Raw genomic sequence first — 26,647 nt, 5'->3', positions numbered from 1 at the left:
TGGTCATGGGTGAGGATAGCTGGGCAGTAGTGTTTGGCAATGCCTATTCTTACCCGTAACAAGCTTGCTATTGTCCATCAGTCGCCATGTAAACAATAGCTGACTCTGTGACCCATTGTCACCCATCTATCGGCTTGTCATGTGTTAAGACTGATAAGAACAATCCTGAGGCAGAGTCTGGCAAAAATAGCAACGCATATGGTCAGCACTCCTCTATTTTTTGCACTCCTCTATTTCATGAAACAGCCATGTATTACAACAACTGGATACTGAAATATCCATAAGCGGAGTAAAAAGCGAAATGTTCCCATACACAGGGTTTCCACACCTTAGTTAACTTCAAATTCAAGGACCTTTCAAGGACTTTTCAGGTGCAATACCCTCAAATTCAAGGACTAAATGTGGGGACACATTTCGAGCAAGGTTACATTGTGTTACCTTTTAAGATACATTGTTACAGTTCCCTTTCGAGGGAACTCGCGCTGCGTCACTGCGGTGACACTTTGGGGACGCCACACTTACCGTCTGAATGTGTATATCAAATGTAGCCAATGGTGAGGTTTAATGACAAAGACAGGGTGACGCGGGAGCCAGGAAGTATATCGCTATCTGAAATATTGCCAAAGATGGCGTTACAGGGATACAGGAAGTATGGCAAGTGAGATGCAGCGTCTCGTTCCCTTCTCAGGGAACAACATTTACATACGTAACCCGAGACGTTTTCATTTGTCAAACACACGTATGCAAAAAAGCATTTTGGTATGAATCAACATTCGCATACAGAAGATATAAGCATTTAAAGTGAACAGTTTAGCACGTGTGCTTAAAAAGTCTAGAATTTTTATGATGTTATCCTTCACTACACAGGGAATAATATGGATTTTTTTCCAGAAATCCTTTTGCAGAAAATAGATTCAAGCACTTTCAATGACCTGTATATATCTATGTATGTATATTTTCAAAAACTTCCCAGGGCCTTGAATTTTTCCCCACTGATTCACAAACTTTCAAGGATTTCAAGGACCCGTGGGAACCCTGAAAATTATCACAAAACTTTTGTGCATATGAAAACCCATTTATTTTCTCACAATGACCTTTTTGTTGAGTATTGAGCAAAAAGTTTATCAATAAAATACACCAAAAATACATATTTTAGTAGCAACAGGGTGAAATAAATATCAAGCCATTGACCTTTGATAAATAAATGAGGAGGGAAGCGTTTTGACGTAACAATAACAAATAATATTCGTCTGATTCGACAGTAGTCTGAGCATACGCCACACAGATTTTAAGTGGTGCATGCTGAATAAAGGCAAATATGAAAGTGTGAACACTTATAACATACAAGAAAATGTAACAAATGTGGTTTAAAACAAATAAAATGCAATGATAGTTAATGCAGCTGCCTCGCTCACATCAACATAAATGTTGGTGGTTTGCTATTAGGTTAAAGGCTACAGGATTTTGCACAGAAACATTCAGTCCCACTCAGTCTCAAGTTCGGCCATAAAAGTGAGAACCTTAAAAACAGTAAAATATGTCAAAAACTGACTTATGAATACTGTTCGAAATCCTTAAAAACTTGGCCAATCACGTTTGAGTTTTGGTAGGGGTAGGATATGGTTGCATTGCATCTATGATATCCTTACAAATAGCTTCTGAAGTCAGTGCGTTTGTTCGTGCAGGCATTAGTTCATTTTGAGTCATACAGAGCCACTGTGGTAAAAATATAGTGTTACAGTGCTGTCCAAACAGTACACCGCCTTATTAATCATTGATTTTGAGCACAAGGTATTCATTTCAGTGGGCTTGAGGTTATGCAGCTTTATAGACATAATGTAAGATCATCACAATGTGAGTCCCATCACCTACAGTAAAACAGTTAAGAAAAGATAGCAGGTCCTGAAAATGTGTAACAGTCTAAATAGAATACATTAGAAACATAAATTAGACATATATTTTACCAGACTTTGAATACACCTACACCAAATTTAAATTATTTATGAGTTTACATTAAAAAACAATGGTTTGATAGAGTTCCTCTGTAGTTTCAGCGTCTGAATTTTTAAATCCTGAACTCGGACCGAAGATGTGCAGATCCAGAAGCGCAGAATCAAGAGGATGGGTTCAGCCGCCTGTCTGCTGGGTGCAGGGCACCTGCTGTCTCACAGATGAAACAGGACAGACGGGAGAATCAACACATGTTGGTGATGTCTGACATGTGCCCTCTCTCAATTGGTCCGCAGTTGATAATCTGTCAAAGTTGAATAAGCAAAGCGAGAAAACTGTTGGTTATAAATTGTGCATGTTATCCTGTCTATTGGGGTGCCTAACATTTTGGAATCAGTGTTGGGGGAAATTAAGTAAAATTAGTTAGGCTACCAAATTAACATGACAAAAGCGTAATATGTTTTATGTAATAGTGTAACCATTTTCTTCAACAGAGAGTGACATAACAAAACGCTTTTTAATGTCACGTTGTATGTGTTGCTTACAGCCAAGCGAGCTAAATAATCAAACAATCAGACCAGAAATGTTAAACTGAGTGGACCTCAATGATGCCTACTCTTAAATTGCATAATTTTACAATATAGTGATTAAATGGATTACATTATGTTTTTTGAGTCATATGAGTCATGGATCAAATTATTTTTAGATCAGCAAAAATGGATATAAGGAAGATAAAATAAGAATAAATCAAGAAATGAAAATATAAAAGAACAAAGTTGCAAACGAAGTATAACAGTAGTATTAAGGAAAAGAAATATAATCGAATGAATAAGAACACATCTTTAGTCTTTTTCATTATTTTAATTAAATGTAATTAATCTTTTTAAAGCTACAGAAGTCTTCTGTTGTTTGATTAACATAAGCAAACATAAGCAGATTTCTTGAGAATAGCTATATTGCCACTTTAAGACCGAATAAGCACAGATCCATGTACTGTTTACGTTCACTTTAAGACATAACTGACTGTTTTTATGTAAATACTTGCCAAGACCGGGGAATTTTGAGATAATTTTGGGTGTGTTTCCTGTGAAGCGCAGAGAGATTCTGTATTTGGATGCTTTTTAAAACGCACGTCTCTGTGCGTTGCCATATAGACCCCTTATTCGCCTACGTCACTGTGACGTCACCGCTCTAACTGGAGGCAAAAAATAAGAAGGAACTAATAGCGGGCGCGCTAAAAGTTTGAGGGTTTTACTTTAAAATGTCGTCTTGTTGTGTTTTTGGCTGCCAGAATAAAAGGAACAGCACTTTTGGTTCAAAAATAAAGTTTTACCGGATCCCAGCAGACGTTCCTTCACAGAAATCAAGACATTTGTGGTTGAATGCAATATGGCGTACAGACTAAACGGAGATAATAACGCTCGTGTTTGCAGTGCCCACTTAATATCAAGTTAAATAGTCTATACATATGTACTGGTGTGTTGGTTTTATCTAGTACACATCAGCAAGTTTCTATTTTATAGGTGAAAAGTTGCCAACCTTCAGCACTATTGTTTAGCTAAAATGTTAAACAAACATACAGCGATAAATGTGTGTGCCATCCTTTGAATGGTCTCTTAAAATATCCACATTGCTAATCATAGTTAGCCCAGCAATAGGTTACATTAGACAATAAGCCTTGACAAAATTTCCCAAACCACCCTAAAGTAATTCATATGTTGTCTAGGAAATATCTAGCCTGGGTGCCAGCCGATCTTAGCCCCGCCCACCACAATTTGAAAAACGGGGGAAGATCGGTCTGGGGACTCACCGTTGAGGAGCTACTATGCGAATACCAAAACCGCCCGACGAATCAAATTGTGAGGGCGGGCTTTATACGAAGATGGACAGATGATCAACAGTAACGTATCAACCACGTCACCAAAGAGCGCGTGTGTTCAATCTGTTTACAATGAAATGGCTGCCGCTGGTGAATTCAGATGTGTGGATTCTGACATTGAGTCTGTTCTAAAAGATATCGACAGAGCATTGATTTAAAAAGAGGAACAGAGAAACGCGATCAAGGCATTTGTTTATGTTTTCGCCGTTCTTGCTATGGAGGACAAAGTTAAAGAAGCAACTGAAATGGGTATCACGGCGATGCAACTCGGCGTGCACGACGAGATGGATATAATTAGCGGTCGTTGCCAGCTTTTTTTCGGAAGCCTGGAATCGTGACTGCTGAATAAGTGGAGGGACATGCTAGGCTCCGATATTTTTCAAGCCAACGTATAGCTATCGTCGTGGATGAAGTTCACCTAACGTACAAATGGTAAGAGAAAGTCTTACTGTATGACTTAGTAAATACTTAATGTTGTGATATAAATGAAATGTTGTAAACATAGTAGGTGTTGATGTACCTTCGCTAACTCAGACTTAGTATAATTACAATGATGTTAGTATCATTGTAGCGAAATTACTAGCAGTTCGGTCAGGCTGCTAAAGACGCCATTTCAACATCACACACTCCGTTGCTCTGATTGGTCGTATGTCTATCCAATTGAGTGCAGAGGCATTTTTCGGTTGAGACACGCCTCATAATTTTAGCTCAATGGAGCGGTATCAGACTCAAATTCTGACTAGAATTGAGTATGACAACGTCAGGCTAGGAAATATCCAAAACCTGGTTAAAATCGCAAGAGTTAATTTACAAAATAGCTGTCACGGTCCCGCAGAATCGGTCACTGTGCATCCATGTTTAATAAATCCCTCCTTAAACATGCTAGCTTACGCTCGTCAACATTGCCTCCACGGCTCTTTTTGCCTCCAGCTAAGCCCCGCCCACCCGAAGATGCGGCAATGTTTACAAACTTTTAAGGGGTTTATAAGTGTGTGTCCATTTCAGTATGTGTGTGTGCGTTTCTTTGTGCAAAGAAACCAGGTCACTTTAACATCTTGCACTCAAATATTTAAAATGGCTTGAATGTTAACATTTGTAATGTTTAGAAACACACGCAAATAATAAACGTTGTATATAAATAGTTCTTGATTTCTGAATAATGCGTTTTTGAGCTATTATAATTACAGAGATTATTATCATTTATGCGTGATTTCTTTTGCTTTAATTTTGTGTCTCTATTCTGACTGGGTGGGCCAGCCGTCAATCTCATGTAGCCTCAAGCCGAAAGTATACTAGGGACGTCCGCGTATGCGCGCCATCCGCATGACGTCATTTTCGTCATCAAGAGGGTCCGCGGCCGGCCGCGCGGACCGTCCGCGTGCAGCCCAAAATTTGAGACCGCGCGGACAGTGCGCGTACAGTCCGCGTACAACAGCGCATGCGCGTGAAAATATTTAGACAGGGCACTCCACTATAAACAATTATACAAAGGAAATAGACAGCATTTGCACACACACAATCGTTTTTCTTCTTTAACTTTTACTTCTTCCAAGAACAGAAAGCCCTGGAGCATGTTTATTTGATTCCTGTTCTTTGTTGTCTTGTTGTTTGTTCTAAACTGTGTTTGCAATGGTGGATCAGTTACTTTTCTTCACCTATCCTAATGTTTTAAAGGGGGGGTTTAATGGTATTTCAAGCATTCTGACTTATTAACACAGTTATAGAGTTGTTTCCTCATGCTAAACGTAGGCAAAGTGTCAAAAATGCAGTTGGGCGTGTTTCAGAGTATTTCTGTGCCGAATGCACTTCGCCAGGGCTCGTACAAGTTTCGGCTAATTTTTTTCGATTACGGTTCTAACTGACGTTTCGGGGGTTTTCGATACGTATCACTTCTTTATATGGGCTTCCGCCGGAAAACTTCCCGCGGAAAACCCCGCCCAGCCGTCAGTCAGCGGGAGACGCTAGAGCTTGCTAACAGGTTATCACGCCACTCAGCCTTGTTTAATTTCAAAAGTCAACAATGGCACAAGAAGAAGTGTGTTTTTGGATGTAAGGAGAAGACATCCAGCCTTATGGAAACAATGGATATAGTTTATTATCCGGATTAGCAGCGGAGTTTTGCGTGTGTGTTTGATGCGGTGGATTTTCAGAACCGGGTCATGACGAGTTACACGTGGTAAGTAAGACTTCTGTCTTATGTTGGAAATAGGCGCGTGTATATTATATAAATCACACGAACATGTAGTGAATCATAAGTTAAAACAGTGTTGTATAGTGTTGTATGACTCCTACTCGCTCCTCCCGTGTTATAACTCCTCCTTCTTCATTTTTTCGTACGTTATCGGAAAGATTCGTTAAAGCTAATCTTTCTTTTATAAATCTGATTAAACTAAAGACTCTTCAGAGATATTAAGGATGTCATACTACTCCATAGGTACTCCAGATTAATATCAGAAATGCAGAAACAGCGTGTGTTACGTGAGCTTTAATGTACTGTAAATGTCGCCAAATCAGTGCTGCCCTGACAGCCTGTTAGACTAATAATTTGAATAAGAAATCATTTGTATTGCGTATAGTGTCGAACGCGGCCATCTGCGTGTAGCCGCGGGGACTATACTCGGAAAGCTGCGCGGACGCGTGCGCGCGCGAGCCGGACGCGGACGCGGAAAAAAAGTATACCCGGGCCTTCACCGCTGGTCACCCTAAATTTTCTCCTCTCTTATATGTCTTATATCTTAAAAATAAAGGTGCTTTACGATTCCATAGAAGAACCTTTTCTGTCTAAATGCTTCTTTAAAGCACCTTCTTCTTTAAAGTGACAAAATGTTCTTTACATCTTTAGATGTATAAAATAAATGGTTATTTAAATGGTGAAGAACCTGTAAAATAACCTTTTAAGCACCTTTATTTTTAAGAGTGAATTGTCTTAAATTGATTAAAAGTGATTCAAATGTGGGACTTTTAGAAGGATCATTTGACAGAAATGCAATATAATATACATAACTATATTATCTATATTATCAGTGGTGTCCCTTACTGTACATGGAAGTCGCCGTCATGTTTCTACAGTATCCCAAAAAGGATAACGGATCGCATTTTGTTACGGAATGACGTGTTTGTCCTGTGGCGGCTACCGTAGCTTCACCATGCGTTTTGAAAAGGAGGGGTGAGCTGTGGACTGAGCCGTTGGTTGCAATTCACAGTCACTAAGCTAGATGTCGCTAAAAGTCCCACATTGCACCTTTAATTGCTCGAGCTGCTGTGCAGAAGTCCCTGCTTGGCATTTTGGGTCTTTAAATATTTTGTAAATGCTGCGGTTTACTTTATTTTTGATGTTTTTAGGCTATGTTCTCTTTTTATTTAAAGGTGCAGTGTGTAATTTTTAGAAGGATCTCTTGAAAGAAATGCAAAATGATATACAAAACTATATTATCAGTTGTGTATAAAGACCTTTTAAAATGAATCGTTATGTTTTTATAACCTTAGAATGAGACGTTTTTATCTACATACACAGAGGGTCCCCTTACATGGAAGTCGCCATTTTGTGCCACCATTTTTCTACAGAAGCCCTTAACGTACAAACTTTTTTACTAAGTTGTCTCCGATGATGAAATGTTTGTCCGGTGGTGGTTATCGTAGCTTCTTTATGCCTTTCAAAAGTGAGGGTTGAGCAGTGGACTGAGCCGTTGGTTGCAATTCGCAACCTCACCACTAGATGCCACTAAAATGTACACACTGTACCTTTAATTAACGTTAAATTTATTAATATAAGATAAGAATCACAAGCCATTATATTATGCCAAAAATACCTGATTAAATGTAACATACATAAAACATCAAATTAAATATAGAAATAAAAATATAATATTTAGCTGGACATGTAGATAGCTTAAATGTAGTATACCATACTTTTTGTAGTGTAGCTACTTTTTCTAAAAATTATGTAGTCTCAGATGAGCTTCTAGCTTGGCAAACCAGAGTTATTCCTAAAATAGCTTAAACTGTATGCAACTATGTAAAAGTTTTTTTTTCCGAATTGTTATTGATTCGGTTGTTCCGGTATATCTGTAGAATTCCACTGTGCTTTAAGGCTTGATGTCTGTTTTGCATTTCTTATGAATAAGTGAACAGGGTTGAGAGATTAGAGTGTCTCTCTCTCCTCTGGTGTCGCTGATGCAAATGGAAAACTGATAGTCTACTATATCAAACTGTGCCGTATGTGTGTGTCTGAGAGAGAGAGTGAATGACAGTAGAGAGAACGAGGCTCATGTTCACTGAACTTGTACGCAGGGTGAAGGTAAACTTTATATCCGAATGAAATCCGAGTAGGAGTGTGCCAGTGTGCATTTGAGTGTGAGGGAATTTTTGAACGTGTCTTACCTCCGCTCTGAGTAATGTAACGCACCCAAGGTAATGCCTGGTATCCGCTCTTCTCGATAATTTTCAAGTATCGCACCTGTGTTGGTTCACATAAAGTTTTGGAAATTGTAACCACAAATTTCAAAGGATATATTTAAAAGCTGAATGTGTTGTTGGTATACCTGAATGCCAGAGACTGTGAAGTAAGGGATCTCAAACTTCACTGTGATTGGTGGTTTGGCTTCAAGTTCACCGCTTTCCACGCTTGGTAGTCCAAAATGAGCTCTCATCATAAACTCCTTCCCGCCCTTCAACATACATAAGGACACAGTATTAAGTATTGAAACATCTGTCTGATTATCTTTGCCAAAATCATCACATCACTAATAACTGCACTCCGAAACCCGTCTTAAAAAAGTTGCCATTTTTAGGACCCCAAAACGCTGTTGTCGTGTAAATGAACAGCCAAAACACATAAAAACTTTCCTGGTTTCCTGTTCTAAATAGACACTTAGGAGGGAGTCTTAATTCTTACATATTCTTACAAAAATTATACAAACATCTGTATAACAATGACACAGAGACACTTTGTATTAAGATTCAATCGGATCAAACCACAAAGAGGTAATTATGGACGAGCCACATTCTTTAGTGATCTTTACAAGATTAAACCATAGACTGTAAAAAAAGATGGACGACGCCTGTTCGCTCTCTTCTTTTGGTGAAAGATGAAGCCGCCAGTGTCCCGATACGGCGCTGACATCTTGGGTCTTGAGTCTGCGCAGTAGCGATTTTGGGACCAGTCCTGCCCAGTAGTGAGCTGGAAGTAAAGCAGCGAAATCAAGACCCCGCCCTCGCAAAATGCGCATATCACACGTTATCACAGCTGTCAATCATGACGTGACACCACCGTTTTTATATCATCAAATAACTAACTAAAAACAAACTTATTTTAAAAACAAACACTTGCATTTACATCAGCATGATAAAAACTACAGTAAATGACAGAAACCAGCTTCGGAAAGAAGATAATTTTGTAGTTGGTCTCAAGTCCCATTGAATAACATGGGGAGGCGGGGTTTATGACCTATACTGGGACCAGTCACTGGGGGGGCGATCGAGACGTTTTGGCTTCACTTTTCAGGGCTTGTGCGGCACGCTTGGTTTAAACCTTGTAACACACTGCTGATATGGAGCAATTATATGTAGTAAGTAATCCTAAACCTAAAAGTGACCTCGTAATACAATAGCAAGTGGTCACAGTAAATTTTAATTTTAGATGTTACCTGGTGGAAAGATCTTGTATTGCAAATAAATCACCACATTTAAAAGGGCGTTTTCACATACAGTTCATTTCAAAAGAACCAAACCCAGTTCACTTAAAGCAAACCAGAAAAGGAACTAGCCTAATGAGTCCTTTTGGTGTTCACAATAAAGTGGACTCAAAAGAGGACCCAGTTCTTTTTTTGGTCCTCTTCAGAACTGAAGTGATCTCAGACCCTTTCTTGTTCACATCACAACTTTATAAAAACTCAGATCCCAGCTTTTTGTGCAGCAGTTGATTTTAATACAATGTCCAAACAACACGCAAAGCGTACCAGGACCTCATTGATTTCACATATCAAAAAGAAATCGAACCACAAAAGAACCCAAAAGCGAACCGTACTCAGACCACCTCCTGATGTGGTCTGAGTTCGGTTCACTTTTGGGTCCCTTTAGGGGGGTCTGAGATCACTTGGTTTGTTCACACATACACCCTGAACTGCTCTGAGAGCGTTTGGAGGGCTCAAACAAACTAGGTGTGAAAACACCCTTAAAGGGACTCTCCACTTTAAAAGGAAAATGCTTATTTTCCAGTTTCCCTAGAGTTAAACAATTGAGTTTTACCATTTTGGAATCCATTCATCCGATCTCCAGGTCTGGCGTTACCACTTTTAGCATAGCTTAGCATAATACATTGAATCTTATTAGACCATCTTCTGGAGTTACAACGTGTACTAAGACCGACGGAAAATAAAAAGTTGCCCGAAAAGAGCCCCCTTGGTAACTTTCAATAGCAGGGGACTATTTTTGGACACTGTGTAACATCATTGCGCCTGCTGCACCCATGTTACGGCAGCAAAGTCCTTGATTATTACGCCAGAATGAGAGTATAGCTCCTAGCCATATCTGCCTAGAAAATCGCAACTTTTAATTTTCCGTCGGTCTTAGTACACAATGTAACTACAGAACAGTCAAGTTTTAAATAGGAAAAATATCGAAACTCTTTGGTTATTTTTGAGTGCGATGCTAATGGTCTAATCAGATTCAATGAATTATGCTAAGCTATGCTAAAAGGGGTACCGCCAGACATAGAGATCAGCTGAATGGATTCCAAAACTGTAAAAATCAAATGTTTAACTCTAGGGGAGCAGGAAAATTACCTTTTTTTAAGTGGACGGTCCCTTTAATTACAAGTGTAAATAGTTTCTTAGAACAGAGACATGCTAAAAATGTATGCATCTTAAAGTCACTTACAGGAAACGATTTAATGTTCCACTCCACGGCATTCTTCTCAGGAACCCATTTAGCTTGACCTGTGGTGGTCTTGAATTTGGGCGAGTCAGCGTCGCTGGGAACAGGCACCAGAATGGATACATTGTTGGCAGTGGAGCGGCTCTTAAACTGACTGCGAGCCTGAAAAACAGATGGAGGGACTATAGCAAAACTTCTCACAACAAACTTAAGTTTTAACGCTGAACTTTCAATAGCTTAAGTTTCGATATGGCAAGGGCAACAGGACAAACCATGTTTACGTCAGAATCTGACAACTTTTTGGACACAGCTCAGGTAAACTAAAAGAGCCATTCCCAGAATACAAGCCTGAAAGCTAATTACTGAAGCTAGGGTGTGTGCTGGACGAGGCAATGTTGGATTCAGTGAAGTGTGTAGATGGAGAGTGAATGTTTGTGTGGATGCGTGTAGCTCTACCTTAACCTTGATCTCTACTCGACTGTGAGAGAACCTCTCTATTACGCTCTCAATCCATATAAGAGGCTTCACCTGTCAAAACAGAGCCATGACAGAGAAAAGAATTAAGAGATTTTGCTGTCACTTAATCTAGGCGCTCAAATGACTTGGACAAGTAATATCACATCAAATGAATACAAATTGCAATGCAGTATAACTAGATGAAACATTCAATAAATCAATAATAATAATAATAATATTATTATTATTATTAATAATAATAGTAGTAGTATCTAAATATAATTAATAGTATCTAAATATAAAAGTATATTTAAAGCAACACTATGTAGTTTCCATGTAAAAATGACTTACAGCTCCCCCATGTGGTTGAAAAACGCAACCATGCCTGGTATCAGACACTCTTCTGCAGGCAGGGGGAGGGGCAGGGCTGTGTGCTCTACCCTCCACCGCCACTTTAAGAGTGTGCTTGTAGCAGCTAGGAGGCTGCTCAGGTTGCAGCAACAGTAAAAATTGTACAGTTAAAATTTGTTCTATCAAAGAAATAAATTTAGAGACAATATTTAAAGGTAAAAAAACGACATAGTGTTGCTTTAAGGTACCCCGGTTATAAACACATGTATTTTTTAATAGATTAAGACTGGGATTGGCAATATAAATGTGAAAATAAAAACAGTGCAAATGTCATAGTTTTAATAAACTAAAAAAAAAGTTAATCGGGGGCTTCCATTTTGTAATTTTTTTTTATAAAATTTGACCACAGTGAGGTTACTGCGTAATGGAGTTTAATTCATTAGGGAATTCCTATCTAGTGTAATGATTTGACTGACGGCACTTTGACAAATTTGAGAAAAGTGAGTGTGTCCAATATCCAATATCATTAGTTTTATGCTGGATTCACACCAAACGGGGTAGAGGCGGCAAAAATGCGCTATTCACGTGTAGTTAAGACGCCTGAACAATTTGAGTTTACTCGATTCATTTGTGCGTGAAAGCCGCGCTAAACGCCTCATTCCCGCCACGAGGCCTCCAGGCACTCGTAAACGCGTCTTTACATTGACTTAACATTGAAATCACTCGCGCTTGACACCTGTACCGTGGCTGGTATGAACGCATTAAAGTGGTCTTATAATGATTTAAGTCCTCAATTAGAGATTATAAAATGACACACTCGAAAACAGGAAGAAGAAACAGCAGGTGGGAGTATTTGCTTCGCATTTCATTAAAAAACAGCATCAGGTTGTCTGGTCAGCCCTTTCATACACTCTTATTTTTTACACATCTTTTTGTATAGCTTTTAACGCATTATATGTAATTTTAACACATTATGTGTCTTTTTGTGTTGATTTTGTGTTAAAATAAAACACAAGTTGTGTTAAAAGTAACACAAAATTTGTTGTTTCAATAATAACACATAGATGGGTGGATTCTGGGACAACGCATTAAGGCTACATTTACACGGAAACGATCTGAAAAAAAAAACGCAAAAGTGGCGTTGCGTTATTACTTTTGATTCCGTGTTTATACAAGCGTTTTGAGGGGGAAATCTGCATGCATATGGTGATGCAAAAATGTGTGATATTCTATGTAGTATGCACTCCAGGCAGCTAGGTGGAAATGTGAAGCACTGACACACAACAACACCCAGTCCACGGGCCTGCATACAACCTTCTTCCTTGTTCTCCCAGGTCTCGTCCAAAGCCGTCTGGTTTGCCTCCGATGTTGGAGCATCAACAATTTGATTCAATATTCAATATTTCGTACAACTGCTGGAAAGACTTGTAAATTTATCAGAGCTGCTATGGCAACTTGAAGGTCTGACATATAGAAATATTCTGACATGTTTGTTGTTATTTTCAAAAACTGGTGTATGCCTGTGACGAAACGCGTACGCGACAAAAGCCACAGCGAGCAGACTTTTGCGTTTTTACCCTTTAGACAGGAACGCGAGGGTAGATCGTTTTTAAGATTTCCACTCTGGAGGGTGGTTTCACTTTTTTGCGTTTTTAACCCCCAAAAACGATGTCACCGTGTAAACAAAATGCACATCCGAAAAAATATTTTTACGTTTTCACCCTTGAGCATTCTCGTGTAACCAGGCCCTAAGTGTGTTGTCCCAGAATCAACACTAAGGTGTTGTTTTAAAAGGGCCCATGGCATGAAAATTTTAGCATTGCCACTTTAGGTATGAGCCAAAAGTGTCGTTTTGGGTATGTCCTTTAAAATACAAATGAGCTGACGAAATTCAAACACTGATCACAATGATGGTGGTTTGATACAATTCAAACTCAATTGTGCTGTCAATTATTTTTACTCTCTCTCTTTCTCTCTTCTAATTATTAAACCTTTACTTAACCAGGTAAAAACTCACTGAGATTAAAAATCTCATTCACAGGAGCGACCTGGCCAACTAAATGCACTAAATGGCAGTGCTATGGTTGGATAGTGCTTATTAAGGGGGCGGCATTATTATAATAAGAGCTCCTTATGACATCATAAGGAGGGCTAAATTTCAATGACCTCATTTTTGCTCACACCTACAAAGTGCAAAGCTAACATGTTCATGCCATGGGCCCTTTAACACATCTGTTCTAAGAGTGCAGAGAGTAACATAAATGAAGAATAATACCGAAAACATGGTAATAAAAGATCAAAACAAAGTATTTTAAACCAAAGTATTTACTATAGTACACTGTAGTAATATTTCACAACAACCATTACACATTAACAAATATTAGAACGCAAAGCATAATGGCGGCCTCCATAGGTTAAAATTAGTATTACATGTAGGGTTTTTTTTTTGAAGTAATGAAAAAATGTAATGTGTTTATATCAATGAATTTTAGTAGTTGAAGGCAGATATAAAATATTAACGCATACACCCTGTTCATAGTTGGAGTACCTTTTAAGATTTAAAAGTCTAATATTGTAATATAATGTTTTTCAATTTAGGGCAATACAACAAATACTAATATGATGTCTAAATATATTTTGCATTACAGCAATGAGAATCAGAGGGTGTGGAGATTTTAAATTTCTTGACAGGTTTCATTATATGGATGTAGTGCTGACCGTGGTGTTAAGTCTGTAAGACATGAGTTCACTCTCTCCGTCGGGTGGGATGAAAGAGATTGTCCGGTCGTTCTCGAAGCGTGAGAGACGTACACACTGATGAAACTTTACATCTTCCAGCTCCACGGACTTGTTTTTTGGCCCTATGAGAAACCAGACAAATAGATGTCCAGAGACACAGTGGGTGAATTTTAATATAAGAAAAGCGGTCACTAATGACTGTGATGTATATAAGGCTGGTAAATCAAGTTGAAAAGTACACACAGACACTAACAAATACCTATATATAAATAAATAAATAAAGGTGTAAACACACACACACACACACACACCTTTCTAATGGCTTTTCCTGGAAAATGCAAACAAAAGCATTTTTTTTGCACTCAGGTCTGTGGAGGTAGTTTATTTGTTTGACCTCAGCAAAGAGGTAAGCAGTGACTACAGAAGAGTATCTTAATGATTTAGGGCCTATGAGCCCTAAAACTCACTAATACCCAGAGCTGTGGGATTTCAATAGCCCATTCGGTGCAGATGCCTGTCAGACATGAGAGAACGTCTGCATGTGACTCTCTTTATATGTATGAATGTATTCTGCTCTATGTAGGAGTGACATTTACAGTGGAACATGAAAGAGCTCTCAGAGGTCACATAAGAAGATCTCGAGCTCTGTGTCTTCCACCGCAGTGGAGGCCTGCTGGGAACCTATTGATGACATCAACCACAGGGACTAAAGGTCGGGAAGGGGTTACAATGCTCTCTTATAGCTCTCTGATTGGCTCCCCTGGGTTCACAAGCAAAGCCTTCCTGGACAGTGATTGGCACTTAGAACTGCAAGTACCTTTTTCACTTATACAGTACACATGGATAAAATAAAATAAAATAAAAAAATTAAATTAAATTAAATTAAATTAAATTAAATTAAATTAAATTAAATTAAATTAAATTTAATTTAATTTAATTTAATTTAATTTAATTTAATTTAATTTAATTTAATTTAATTTAAAAAACAAAACAAAACAAAACAAAACAAAACAAAATAAAATAAAATAAAATAAAATAAAATAAAATAAAATCATTGAATTAAATTAAATTAAATTAAAGCAACACTAAAGAGTTTTTGCTCTTTGCTCCCCCTACAGGTTGGAAGTGGAATTGTCCATTACCCACTGTCATTAATAATTTAGCCTACTGCAGCATAGCTGGTTCTGATTGGATTGTACGTCTACTGTAAAGTTTTTGTAGTTTTCACTCAAACTACAGGACAGCGACCCGGCGGTTGGAAACTTCTTTAGTGCGGTTTTGGCCGATAGAGGGCTGCAAAGCCAATGTGAAAGTGCCGTTCACCCTGTTTCGAGTGGATGAACGACTGAAACTTTTTTGGAAACATTATTTTAAGGTAAAAAAAACTCTTTGATGTTGCTTTAATGAGTGTGCAGGTTCTTGCTATTGCTCAAGTGTAAGAGGTGTCACACTAAACACTTAACAATTTAACTTGGTTTTATTCTGTTTGTTAATACTGCATACAAATTTCCTGGCTTTTCGAGATGTATAATAATAAAGTGATGAGAAGAAATAATTATATATGGTCACTAACAAAACATCTAATGGTGGCATGGTGGCCTAAGACTCATTGTTGGCTCTTTAGTCAAAATGTTAAAGGCTCTTTGAATAAAAACAATAATTGTAAATGTAAATAATAAAAAATCCATTGCATTTGCAAGTTTGAACCTGGAGAGGGCAGTGTTTTCCTGTCTTTTCACTCTACTGTAAGAAAACATAAGGCCTGGTTTACAGTATATTAGGCTTTAAATCAACACGTGTGAGGGAAGAAATGTGCCTTCTACCTTTAACTCTTTTTACAAAAGTCTGTGGCAGAATGCAACTTTATCGTGGGAAGTGGCACAGGAAATGAGCACGTCTACTTTCTTTCAGTATCTGATAAAAGTGGTTTCCTGTTTAAGTAAACCAAAGGGGTAACTTGTCTATCAATGGTTGGCATGGTCAACATCTACTGCCCTACTGTTTGGTTAATAAAAACATTGCACTTCTATTCTGCATTTTTTTCTCATTAAAAAAATTATTATTTGAGTGAAATGTAATTTAAACAAAAAATGTAAACACATTTAAAATGTCTAAGTTTTGGTTAAAGGTGCAGTAACTTTTAAAAAGATCTTTTGACAGCAATGCAATATAATATAGACAACTATATTATCAGTGGTGTATAAAGACCTTATATGAACTGTATTGTTTTTATTACCTGAGAATAAGCGTATGTTTTATCTATATACACTGCGGGTCCCCCACATGTAAGCTGCCATTTTGCGCCACCATGTTTCTACAGTAGCCCTAAATGGACAAACTGCTCTATAGAATGCGTTTGTCACTACGTTGTCTCAGATGATGACATGACTGTCCTGTGACAGCTATCGTAGCTTTTCTATGTGCTTCAAAAGGGATGGGTGCAATTTGTAACCTCACCACTAGATGCCGCTAAAATCTACACACTGCACCTTTAAGTCCCTATATTTTTTTAAGGCAGTGTGCTCAAACAGATATTGACTGCACAAAACCTGTGCTGATCCATGTTATCCCAGCATGATTTGCCTCGATTAAGGAAAGAAAACCTGACAATCAATGTGTCAAATTTGAATACGCTTATTGGATTGGTGATTATATTTAGTGCCCAAATGTTTAATTTCTAAATATTTTAAGTGACATATTGTCCCGAATATAAGATACGAATATAGTAAAATTAGAATATAGTATAGTAGAATAATAAGACAACCCTACTTTTTAAAGCAACACCAAAGAGTTTTTGCTCTTTGCTCCCCCTACAGGTTAGAAGCGTAATTGTCCATTACCCACTGTCATAAATACTGAGGCATAGCTGGCTCTGATTGGATTGTAGGTCTGCCATAAAGCAAGTTTTTGTAGTATTCACTCGGACTACAGGACCGCTACCCGACGGTTGGAAACTTCTTTAGTGCGGTTTTGGCCGATAGAGGGCTGCAAAGCGAATGTGAAAGTGCTGTTCACCCTGTTTAGAGTGGATGAATGACTGAAACCTTATTTTAAGGTAAAAAAAACTCTTTGGTGTTGCTTTAAAGTGTACCTTTTGCAAAAATGCTTTTTGAAAACCAACTCTTGTCTTTTGTAAAAAAAAATGCTTTCATTTGAAAATACTTTTCAGGAGTCAAAGGAGACCAGTTTGGTTCCGCACATTCTTAAATACTTTTCATATGGCATCCCATATATAACCTACAGTCCATCTGGATTTAGTAACAATTAGCCTAGGCTGTCCAACTCATTGTGAAAAAACACTTAATATTTTATGCCTATTCATATTTCGTTAACAGTGGAAGTCTGCCCTACTGTAAATGACCGTAGTTTATCAGGTTGCTTCAGTCCAGGTGAACTTGTTTGTATATTTGATGCCACCTACAGCTTTTTTGCAGGCTTAAAGTATAATGGGAAGTTGAATATGAGACAACATAGTTTTTTGAGGCATTTCCAGGAAAAAAATTCCTGTAGTCTGAAGTACTGAATCATAGGGATTACTTCAAAGATTTGGACCACTATTTAACTCTTTCCCCGGCATTGACGCGTTTTCTCGTCAATTAAGAGAAAACATTTGCATTAAAAAAAACCTTGTTCTTGATGAAGTTTTATGTTAATCTGTAATACCGCGATTATCCACGAGACGTTTCCAATTGAAGCAAAAAAACTATTTACAAATTTTAAACTCTGTTTATGTTTTGATAATCATTCTGTATCTGGGGCCGGATGCACCAGCTGTGCGTAAGTTACAATGTAGCCTAGTTACGACGTAAATGGGCACTAAGTTACAACTTACGAACTGCTAAATGTTTCTCCGTTGCACCATTAAACTTAGTTTAAACATAACAATAAGTTGTAACTAAATATTTACGAAAGCCTCTGTCCATGAATAGCGATCTGAATAAGATGTCAGCCAGATTAGATCACATCGATGAGCTCGTAATTGATTATGAAGATCCGCAAGTTCATCAATGAGTTTTCAAGAACTGTTTTGTTATCAATTAAAATAAGAATTTCATCATGGCTGAGAATTTTCTTCCTGTTTATTTTCTCCTCCATGTGTGGGATAGATATTTTCAAATAAAAATGTAATTTTGCGTTCAATAACATTGGCTTTAACGTCTTTTCAACTTACAGTTTAGGACAGTCAAGAATGTGTTTGAAATTACGTGAGGTTCAGACTATTTCCTGTTTACCTATTATAGGGCTTGTGATTGGGTTAAGAAAAATAGACGTCTTCTATGCGACAACGCATTACTTTACAGAGAGCTTACGATCTACTAGCTACATTTTGTGAAAACTTTTGAGAAAAAAAAATGCTGGTGGGCAACTTAAGAAAAAATGGCTGGCAGGGAATGAGTTAAGATAACTCAATGGATTTTTAATACAAATTATTCAACTGATGAACGGAAGTCATAAACATCTGAGCTGGCATTGAACTGACAATCATAATCACAGTTAATTTAATATTGATTGTCCTGCATATACAATTAAACTTGTTTGGCCCTGGTCTTAAATGCATAGTCGCAAGTACATTGTACATGCAGAATGCATAATTGCGATCTGGTCTGCTTTGAGATTGAACCCTGCTGGGTTATGCCTGGGGTGAAGATTACAAGGAGAGAATCAGAGGAAAGAAATCCAAAAGTGCAAATGAGATGCTCCTTAAAAAAAACAAAATGAGACAATGAACCGACAGCACTCGCAATAGAGCCACTACAAGAAAACATAAGTTCAAGGTCAGTTTTGAGAAAGTTTACTTAAAATGTGTACTCACTGCCAGTGATCTCAAAGAGGACTTTGTCATTTAATCCCAGCCTTAGCTCAGGCATGCCAGAGAGAACCACTTTGAGTTTGATGCTGCCCAAAATCTCGCTCCGCAAAACGCCACCTGTAGCACTGACCTGCGGAGAACACAAACGGAGAGAAATAATGCAAAGCAGAACCAAGGGTGGCCGGGTCTGATAACGCCATTACTGCCATCAAGAATTTATTCAGCTCCTTCAGGCGAGCCAGTAACCGAGTGATTTGTGTAATAATTCTCTTGCAAAGAGAGGCTTGAAGTATATAATGCGATAGCTAAAGATGTGACAGCATAATATATAACCGTAAAATATTTAAACTGTACAAGCTGAACTTTCAGCAGGGAACTCTAAACCTCAAAAAGTCCACATTAAGTTAATATCTCTCGAATACAAGAGCCAGAAAAAGCCAGAGCGAGAAATCTGCACGGATGAATAGCAATACTACATTAGAAAGCACGGAGACGTGATTCAGCTTTTAATAAGGAGAGTGGTGCTGCTCAAGCTACGGTACTGTCTGCAAGCGTTTGGAGCATGACCCTGAGGAGCGCTAATGAATCCATCAAAGGCCAATCCAGTCGGGGGGTCGAGTAGGGATGCCGAGAGTTAAGAATCTGACTAAAAAGGCAACAAAAACTTGGGTGCAGCTGTTTCCTTCTTCTTTCAATCTAAGGAAATCTGGAGATCTGGCCCTTGACCATGATGTCGCGCACTACATGACGTTAAGTAAAACTGATCCAGCATCTGTAAAGCTGTTATTGAAGACATAAAACTGTAGACTGACAACCCTGTTTTCTCAAACAGCTTTCATGTGCTGACCCAACAAGGCTGTTGATGCCAACAAATCTAACTGGTCAGCATACATGTAATAAAAATGCTATATTTTTGGTTAGCTCACCAGTAGGTTAACCGACTCGATCACATCCATAAAGACTTCGTTTTTCCTGTATTTGATGCCCTCTGACCTCCAAGAAACAGCATTGGTTACAGTAGCTGGGGGCCGTGGTGCACCCACCTCCAGCTTATGTCCTTGCTGAGTTATGTACCTGGTGTGGAAATAAAGTGCAGCTTTTAAGCCATAGTAATACTGTTCACCAACAAAAACCTGACAATTAGTCGGAGTGCAGATTAAAGATTGTATCAGAATAATGTAAACTTTGCATCAACATTTGCCATGGGTTTATTCTGCCATCTGCTGTGTCAAGAGTCACATTTTCAGATCTTGTTAGATTTAAATTAAAACAAGTCGGTGAAGCAGGTAATGTAAACAAAGCTCTGGTGTTAGAATGCTCATGGGAAAACCTTGGCTGCCCCTAGTGACAGACAGGCAGACAAACCCTTCTCTTGTTTTTTTCTTTTTTTGTATTTCCATCACTTACGTATAGCGTTTCCTTTACTGCACACCCTTTAGCTATTACACACATACATGCACATTAAAAACAATGCTCATAATTATGATCTGAGATGTACATTAGCATCAAATGCGTGGGTTGCTCTTAAGTGTCCCCAGCTGACAGGTTATTGTGTTGCTGTCAGTATAGACTACCAGCTAAACACTTATCTACATTTGATAAGCACTCATAAAGATGATTAGTGTTTAAAGGGACACTGCACTTAAAAAAAGGCATATTTTCCAGCTCCCATAAATTGAAACATTTGATTTTTACCGTTTTGAAATCCATTCTGCTGATCTCAGAGTCTGGTGGTTCCACTTTTAGCATAGTTTAGCATAATCCATTAAATCTGATTAGACCATTAGCATCACGCTCAAAAATAACCAAAGAGTTTGGATATTTTTCCTATTTAAAACTTGACTCTTCTGTAGTTACATCGTGTACTAAGACCAACGGAAAATGAAATCAGATTCAATGGATTATGCTACGCTATGCCAAAAGCGGTACCGCCCGACCCAGAGATCAGCCGAATGGACTCCAAAACTGCAAACATCAAATGTTCAAATCTAGGGGAGATGGAAAACGAGCATTTTTTTCAAAAAAACTGGAGTGTCGCTTTAATGAACTGATCATGTTTAATGAAAAGTAAATATTTTTACACTGTTAAACAAATGCAGCATTTTTGTCAAATCAACATATATTTGTATGCTGTTTTAACTTTAAAAATGTACTTAAAAACACTTTTATAAGTTATGTCAACTATTCACAGGGAAAAAAATAAAAAATATGTTGAACTGACCTGCAATAAGTTTTTTTTTTATTCATGCTGCATTTTTTACAGTGTGGTTTTAAACGGATGTTTGCAAAACCACAATGAACTACTACTAGAATAGTTGTCACATACAGAAGACCATGTTGTCAAAACAATCAATGTTCACAATGATGTAAAATGCTGTAATATGCATTCCAGGCAAATATTTGTCAGTGTTACTTTGTAAAGAAAAGTTATGCATGAGCATGACATCACTACAAATTCACGTTTTTGCACTTTAAAACTTTTAAAAACTTGCACTTTGAAACACTTAGGGGCGATTTCCCGGACAGGGATTAGCTTAAAGGAAAAGTTCGGTATTTTACACTTAAAGCCTTGTTTTCAGATTGTTTATGATGAAATAGAAAGTTTTTGACTGAAATTTTGCTCACACAAAAATCGCTGCAAAAGATGCTTTCCAACAGGTGTTTTACCATTTGTTGTAAACTTGTGGACCTATTTTTTCAAACGCCTCACACCCGTATATTCTTCCGTTGAGAGCTTGAATAATAGACACTCCAGCCCAGTTGGTGGCGATAATCCACCTTTGCCAATTGCAAGAATACAAACAATGTTCCCGGCGCAGAGTAATACAAGTCAATGGAGTTGGACAAAAACTACGATAAAACCTGTTGGAAAGCATCTTTTGCAGCGATTTTTGTGTGAGCATATCATTGAACACCCCTGACCACTGAGTTTCACGTCTTTGTAAATGAAAGTTTAATGCATTTTAGGAAGGATTGTTCCTGTGCACCTATACAGCCATTGTAGAGGTAGGGGTGATACAATAAACACCCGAAAATTCTCGGGCCAGCATCATATGTCCAAATTTCAGTCAAAACCGTTCTATTTCATCATAAACAATCTGAAAACAGGGCTTTAAGTGTAAAATACCGAACTTGTCCTTTAAGGACTAGGCCTTAGTTAAATTATGATATTTAAGCCATTTTTAAAAGCATATTTTATAAATAAACATTACTGGTGTATTCCACGAGACACAACACTGATACTGATATATTTTAAGATATTTAAGTTGTTTTCGATCAAGACAACACCAACATTTAAGTTAGTCTGGGACTAGGCTAAGGTCCGGTCTGGGAAACCGCCCCAACAAATGCCATTGTAGCGTAAATAACTAGGCAAAACATAGAAAGTTTTCGGTTTTAAGTTGAAAATTATGTCATGTTAACAGCCCCTATAAGGCGTACATTTGAAAGTGACATATGGTAATGCCAATTTTGTGGTAACCCATACTTAAGTAATGTGTCTTCTACATTCAAACCATCCCAGTGAGTAGGAAACACACACACACTGTAAGTTGTAAACTCACTAACACACACACCCGGAGCAGTGGGCAGCTATCACTGCAGCGCATGAGGAGCAATTGGGAAAAAGGTGCCTTACTCAAGGGCAGGTCTTGGTAAATCGAACCGGCAACTTTCAGGTTAAAAGCCCAACTCTTTAACGTCAAACTAGGCCGCGACTTTATTCTTGTATATAAATAACAAATCAACAATCAATCTGATGATGTCTGAGTGACGACCAGAATGAATAGTGCACAGTTTGAATTGTGAATGGTAACTTATAGTCATGTTTGTGAGTAATGAATAGTGTTCTCTGAAAGAACTCACTCGAGTAAGATCTTGCTGTCGGTGGTCTGAGGAAACCCAAAATCCATGACCTCATCCATCAGCTCATACACAGTCACAAAATTGTCCCGTATGCTCTCTTCTTCCACCGATTTGAAGTATTCTGTGAACACCTGCAAATACACGGCCAATACAAAACTACTTAATGTATATATATATTATGCATTATGCAACAGGTAGTTCCACTTAAATCTAATTGGATAAGAGATGTTGTTCTCTTGTCCATTTCAAATTACAATAGTATCACAAGCTTGGACACCTAGATCTGAACAAGCTAGATTTTGAATCTGTAGTACAAAAAGTAGATTTTGGGGAATTTCCTTACTAATTGCCCTTTAAACTGCCTGCTGTATAATGCAATATCACACTAAAATGTGCAGTTATGGCCTTATATCATAGGGCTATAACACCCTCGTGCTCATATGATTTTGCTCTGCATGTAATACAAGTATTTTTCAATTGGGTACAAGGTGTCGTGCTGAGAAAGGTGTTGTCAAATGATAGATATGCAACATACTTACCTCCACGATTTTGTACAGGAAGGAGTACACAAGGGCAGCATTAGTATTCTTCTTTGTAATTGCAACCACTGAGTAACAGCTGTTAAGGGTCAGACGGGCTGTTCATCTGACCACAACATTCATGACTCATGAAAGATTATATATTTAAACTGAGATACAGTAAAAGCTGATAGAGGATACAGTACAGGTTGCTGTGCTTGATCCACAGGAAGTGGGTAGAGCCATGAGTAATCACGGGTGACAAATCAGCATCGTCTTCGCTCTTCATCATTATGGGCAAGAAGTTGTCAATCACATTTATGTCTACATTGCCCATATAGTTTCGACATATAATCACCTTGGGGATGGAAAAGAAATTAGATGAAAACAGGTAATAAATAACCTTATGTTTAACAGGACTTTATCGGTAGAGGTATACCATGAAGAAATAAAAGGTCAAGCAAATACAAGACTATTACCCATCACTTCAAAACTTCTCACAATGTACTCATTAAATGACACACGCGATGCAGTGACTATATCTGCGGTCACAGATTCCTAATGGGGAGAATTAGGAATTCTATTTTCCTCTATGAAGCCTATATTTTCTTCTTTTCTTTTCTTTTCTGAGCACCGGACTTGTGCTGAGTCTGACCGGACATTTTGAGCGTACTGAACTTCAAATCAAATGAATCAAATATTTTCTTTATTTTTTAACAATTATTCCATAGGTTCCAGTTCTGGGGCTTCCCCACCCTGGGCCCGGGACAACAGACCTGTTTGTCCCCCCCTGTCGGGGGGCGTGAACGTCGGTCCGTATTTTGTTGTTTTCACATCTGTGCCAAACGCTTACAGTCGCAAAGTTGCTCGTGACCAAACAACATTGCGTTAGGCGGTGTCAAACGGAACCTGCGTTTGCACATTAGGCTTCACAGTAGAGCCCGACCGATAAAGGACTTTGAAGGCCGTTACCGATAAAGATGTTTGTTGGTTTTAAAATCCGATATTCCGATATATCGGCCGTCTGTCTTAAACAAATTTGGTGAAGAAATGTGGATGTTAACTTCAGGTGTGCTTGACTTTAAAGCAGCATGTGTGTGGAAACGTCCGTAAACAGTGCCGGGGGGGAGGGGTTGGGGTGTTAACGCGCCATCTGTATAAAAACTTTTTGATTGGCCCAAAGCTGTCAGCGCGGTCTGACGTCGTCCGTTCTAAATGCTGCTAATCCTATATTTTTTCCTTCACACATAGCACTTACCGGTAAATTACTGGTAATCTTACAACCTGTCTTACTGGTAAATTAGGAGCACTGATTTACCGGAAAGGTTCTGTTCACACATGACCTGTTAACTGCAATTTACCAGTAAATTACAAGTAAAGACTGTATGTGTGAAAGGGACTATTGTTTACTTTGGGGTTTGTACCTTTTGCATGTACTAATACACACTTACACAACAAAGGAAATGTAAAAAGGTGAATCTGACAATAGGTGCTCTTTAAATCCCTGTGTTTCTCTCCCTGACTATCTCTATTTTTTTCACTTATCTTAAATTTTATCAAGCTTATCTTAAATTGTACAGATAACATGGGGCAAAACGTCTACCTGAATTGACTCAAATTGAATTGACTAAGTTTAATCAATATACAGTAGACTATAAACATGTACATCTATCTATATCTAGTGCTGTAATCTATATCCAATATACAATTAAACATTCAGCACATAAGATTTGTTTTACTGATGTATCAAAAACAATCTCTAATATCAAAAGCAGTCAAGGTGTATAATTGGGTAAAACTTTAAAGATTAATGAAGTCTGTCTTTTAAGGTAGATGACAATAAGTTTTTTTATGGAGATATTGGATTGCTCAAGGTCACACAGAAGAAAGCTTTCATCAGCGATGCCGGGATCCAGAGGAATATTTGAGGGTAATCCTTTCCACTGAGGCTCTATTTTCACTAAAACTTCAATCCACCCCACTTTTCAACATATTTCACAATAAGTTCACCCCACTTTCAACATAAGTTCATGTGTTCTGTGCCTGATCAAGCTTTAAACAAGAGCAAGGGTCAAGAAAGATGTGCCATGTGTACATGTAGAAAATACAGCTTACTTTTGGGGAGGATTAAGCAAGTCAACAGATTGATTTCACATGTACATTAGATTATCTGATTTATCATTATGGGGAATGCATTCTTAATATGGGATGAGATCAATAATTCAATGTACTATACAGGATAAAACAACTTCATTATCTTTATCATAAACAGCATATATAAAAAAAGTTTGTTTTAAAACACTTTATTTAAAAAAAAATGGTAAAGTTATCAAGTACAGCACATCGTGGTGTACTAAAACGTCTTTAAAAATTAGTTATTGGTAAAGTGTATCATAATTCAGTGACAAACTATGTATATGTACTGCTTTAGAAAATCCACGAGTTTTGTTAAAGTACAGATGTATTCAGGTGATATTTACTTTCTAAACTAGCTTATAAAGCTTAATTATCTTTTTTATTGGGCATTATATAAAGTGACACTGTGTATCTTGAGATTATACGACGAGTTCGACCTTTATTCATCCTGTGACAGGTGCACGCGCTTGTCTTACCTTGCCTTTCAGGTCCAGGATAAAGATCGCGGACGCTGCCATCCTGATCAAAAGCTAAAGCGACCGACAGATGTCCAAGTTTTGCGATTTGTTAACGTTTAATTAAATAAAATGAACAGAGATCTTCCCCATCTCTTACACGCTTGTCTTCCGGGTTTTGAGACGTCTAACCGGTTCCGTGGCTTTCAGAGCCTGTTGCTGTAGTTGCTGGTTCACTCCATTCACTATTATTCGACTTCATGAGGAGCTGCGCTGCGCAGACCGATCGCCAAGACTTTGAAGTTCCGCGAGAGCAACTCGAAAGCATAGCTTTCGAATCACTCTCGCGGGGCTTTGATGTCATACACCGATCGGTCTGTAGCTCAACGGCACTGTTCACACCTTAAATTTACGACTTCAATTTAACAGCTTTTTGGACTTTCAAGAATGCCTTATATACAATTAATGAAGTGGATTAGTTTTGAGCGTTGAAGCGTGAAGCGACTACGAATGTGTTGAAACTAACTTTACAAGCAACAATTGTGACAGCTCATCATTAAACAGTACGGTAAATAGAATCAATGTGGTATCTAAATCTGCATTAGTTTAGGCTGAT

The 26,647-nt window shown here is 38.0% G+C and overlaps 1 protein-coding gene across 1 annotated transcript; it reads right to left on the bottom strand.

Annotated features, from left to right (window-relative positions):
* Positions 1 to 1,809: 1,809 nt before the first annotated feature.
* Positions 1,810 to 26,262, bottom strand: ap1m3 (adaptor related protein complex 1 subunit mu 3). Its single transcript, XM_055213534.2, has 12 exons — positions 26,053 to 26,262; positions 23,642 to 23,798; positions 23,462 to 23,529; positions 22,923 to 23,053; positions 19,985 to 20,132; positions 19,062 to 19,188; positions 14,228 to 14,370; positions 11,159 to 11,230; positions 10,706 to 10,864; positions 8,371 to 8,496; positions 8,210 to 8,285; positions 1,810 to 2,254 (listed from the first exon to the last, which is right to left on the bottom strand). The coding sequence occupies exons 1-12, from the start codon at positions 26,092 to 26,094 to the stop codon at positions 2,232 to 2,234; spliced, it is 1,272 nt and encodes a 423-aa protein (XP_055069509.1). The 5' UTR covers positions 26,095 to 26,262; the 3' UTR covers positions 1,810 to 2,231.
* Between the last annotated feature and the right edge of the window lie 385 nt (positions 26,263 to 26,647).

The sequence above is a fragment of the Misgurnus anguillicaudatus genome, chromosome 8, assembly GCF_027580225.2.
Source record: "Misgurnus anguillicaudatus chromosome 8, ASM2758022v2, whole genome shotgun sequence".
Classification (NCBI taxonomy): domain Eukaryota; kingdom Metazoa; phylum Chordata; class Actinopteri; order Cypriniformes; family Cobitidae; genus Misgurnus; species Misgurnus anguillicaudatus.
The sequence above is the reverse complement of the archived record's forward strand: the minus strand, read 5'-3'. Positions and strand labels throughout refer to the sequence as shown.

Coding starts and splice junctions, on each gene's coding strand:
- ap1m3 (XM_055213534.2), bottom strand. CDS start 26,094: ATGGCAGCGTCCGCGATCTTTATCCTGGACCTGAAAGGCAAG. Junction 23,054..23,461: donor TCCTGTACAAAATCGTGGAG/GTAAGTATGTTG, acceptor GTGTATTTGCAG/GTGTTCACAGAATACTTCAA. Junction 11,231..14,227: donor CTTACAGACTTAACACCACG/GTCAGCACTACA, acceptor CTGTTTTGACAG/GTGAAGCCTCTTATATGGAT.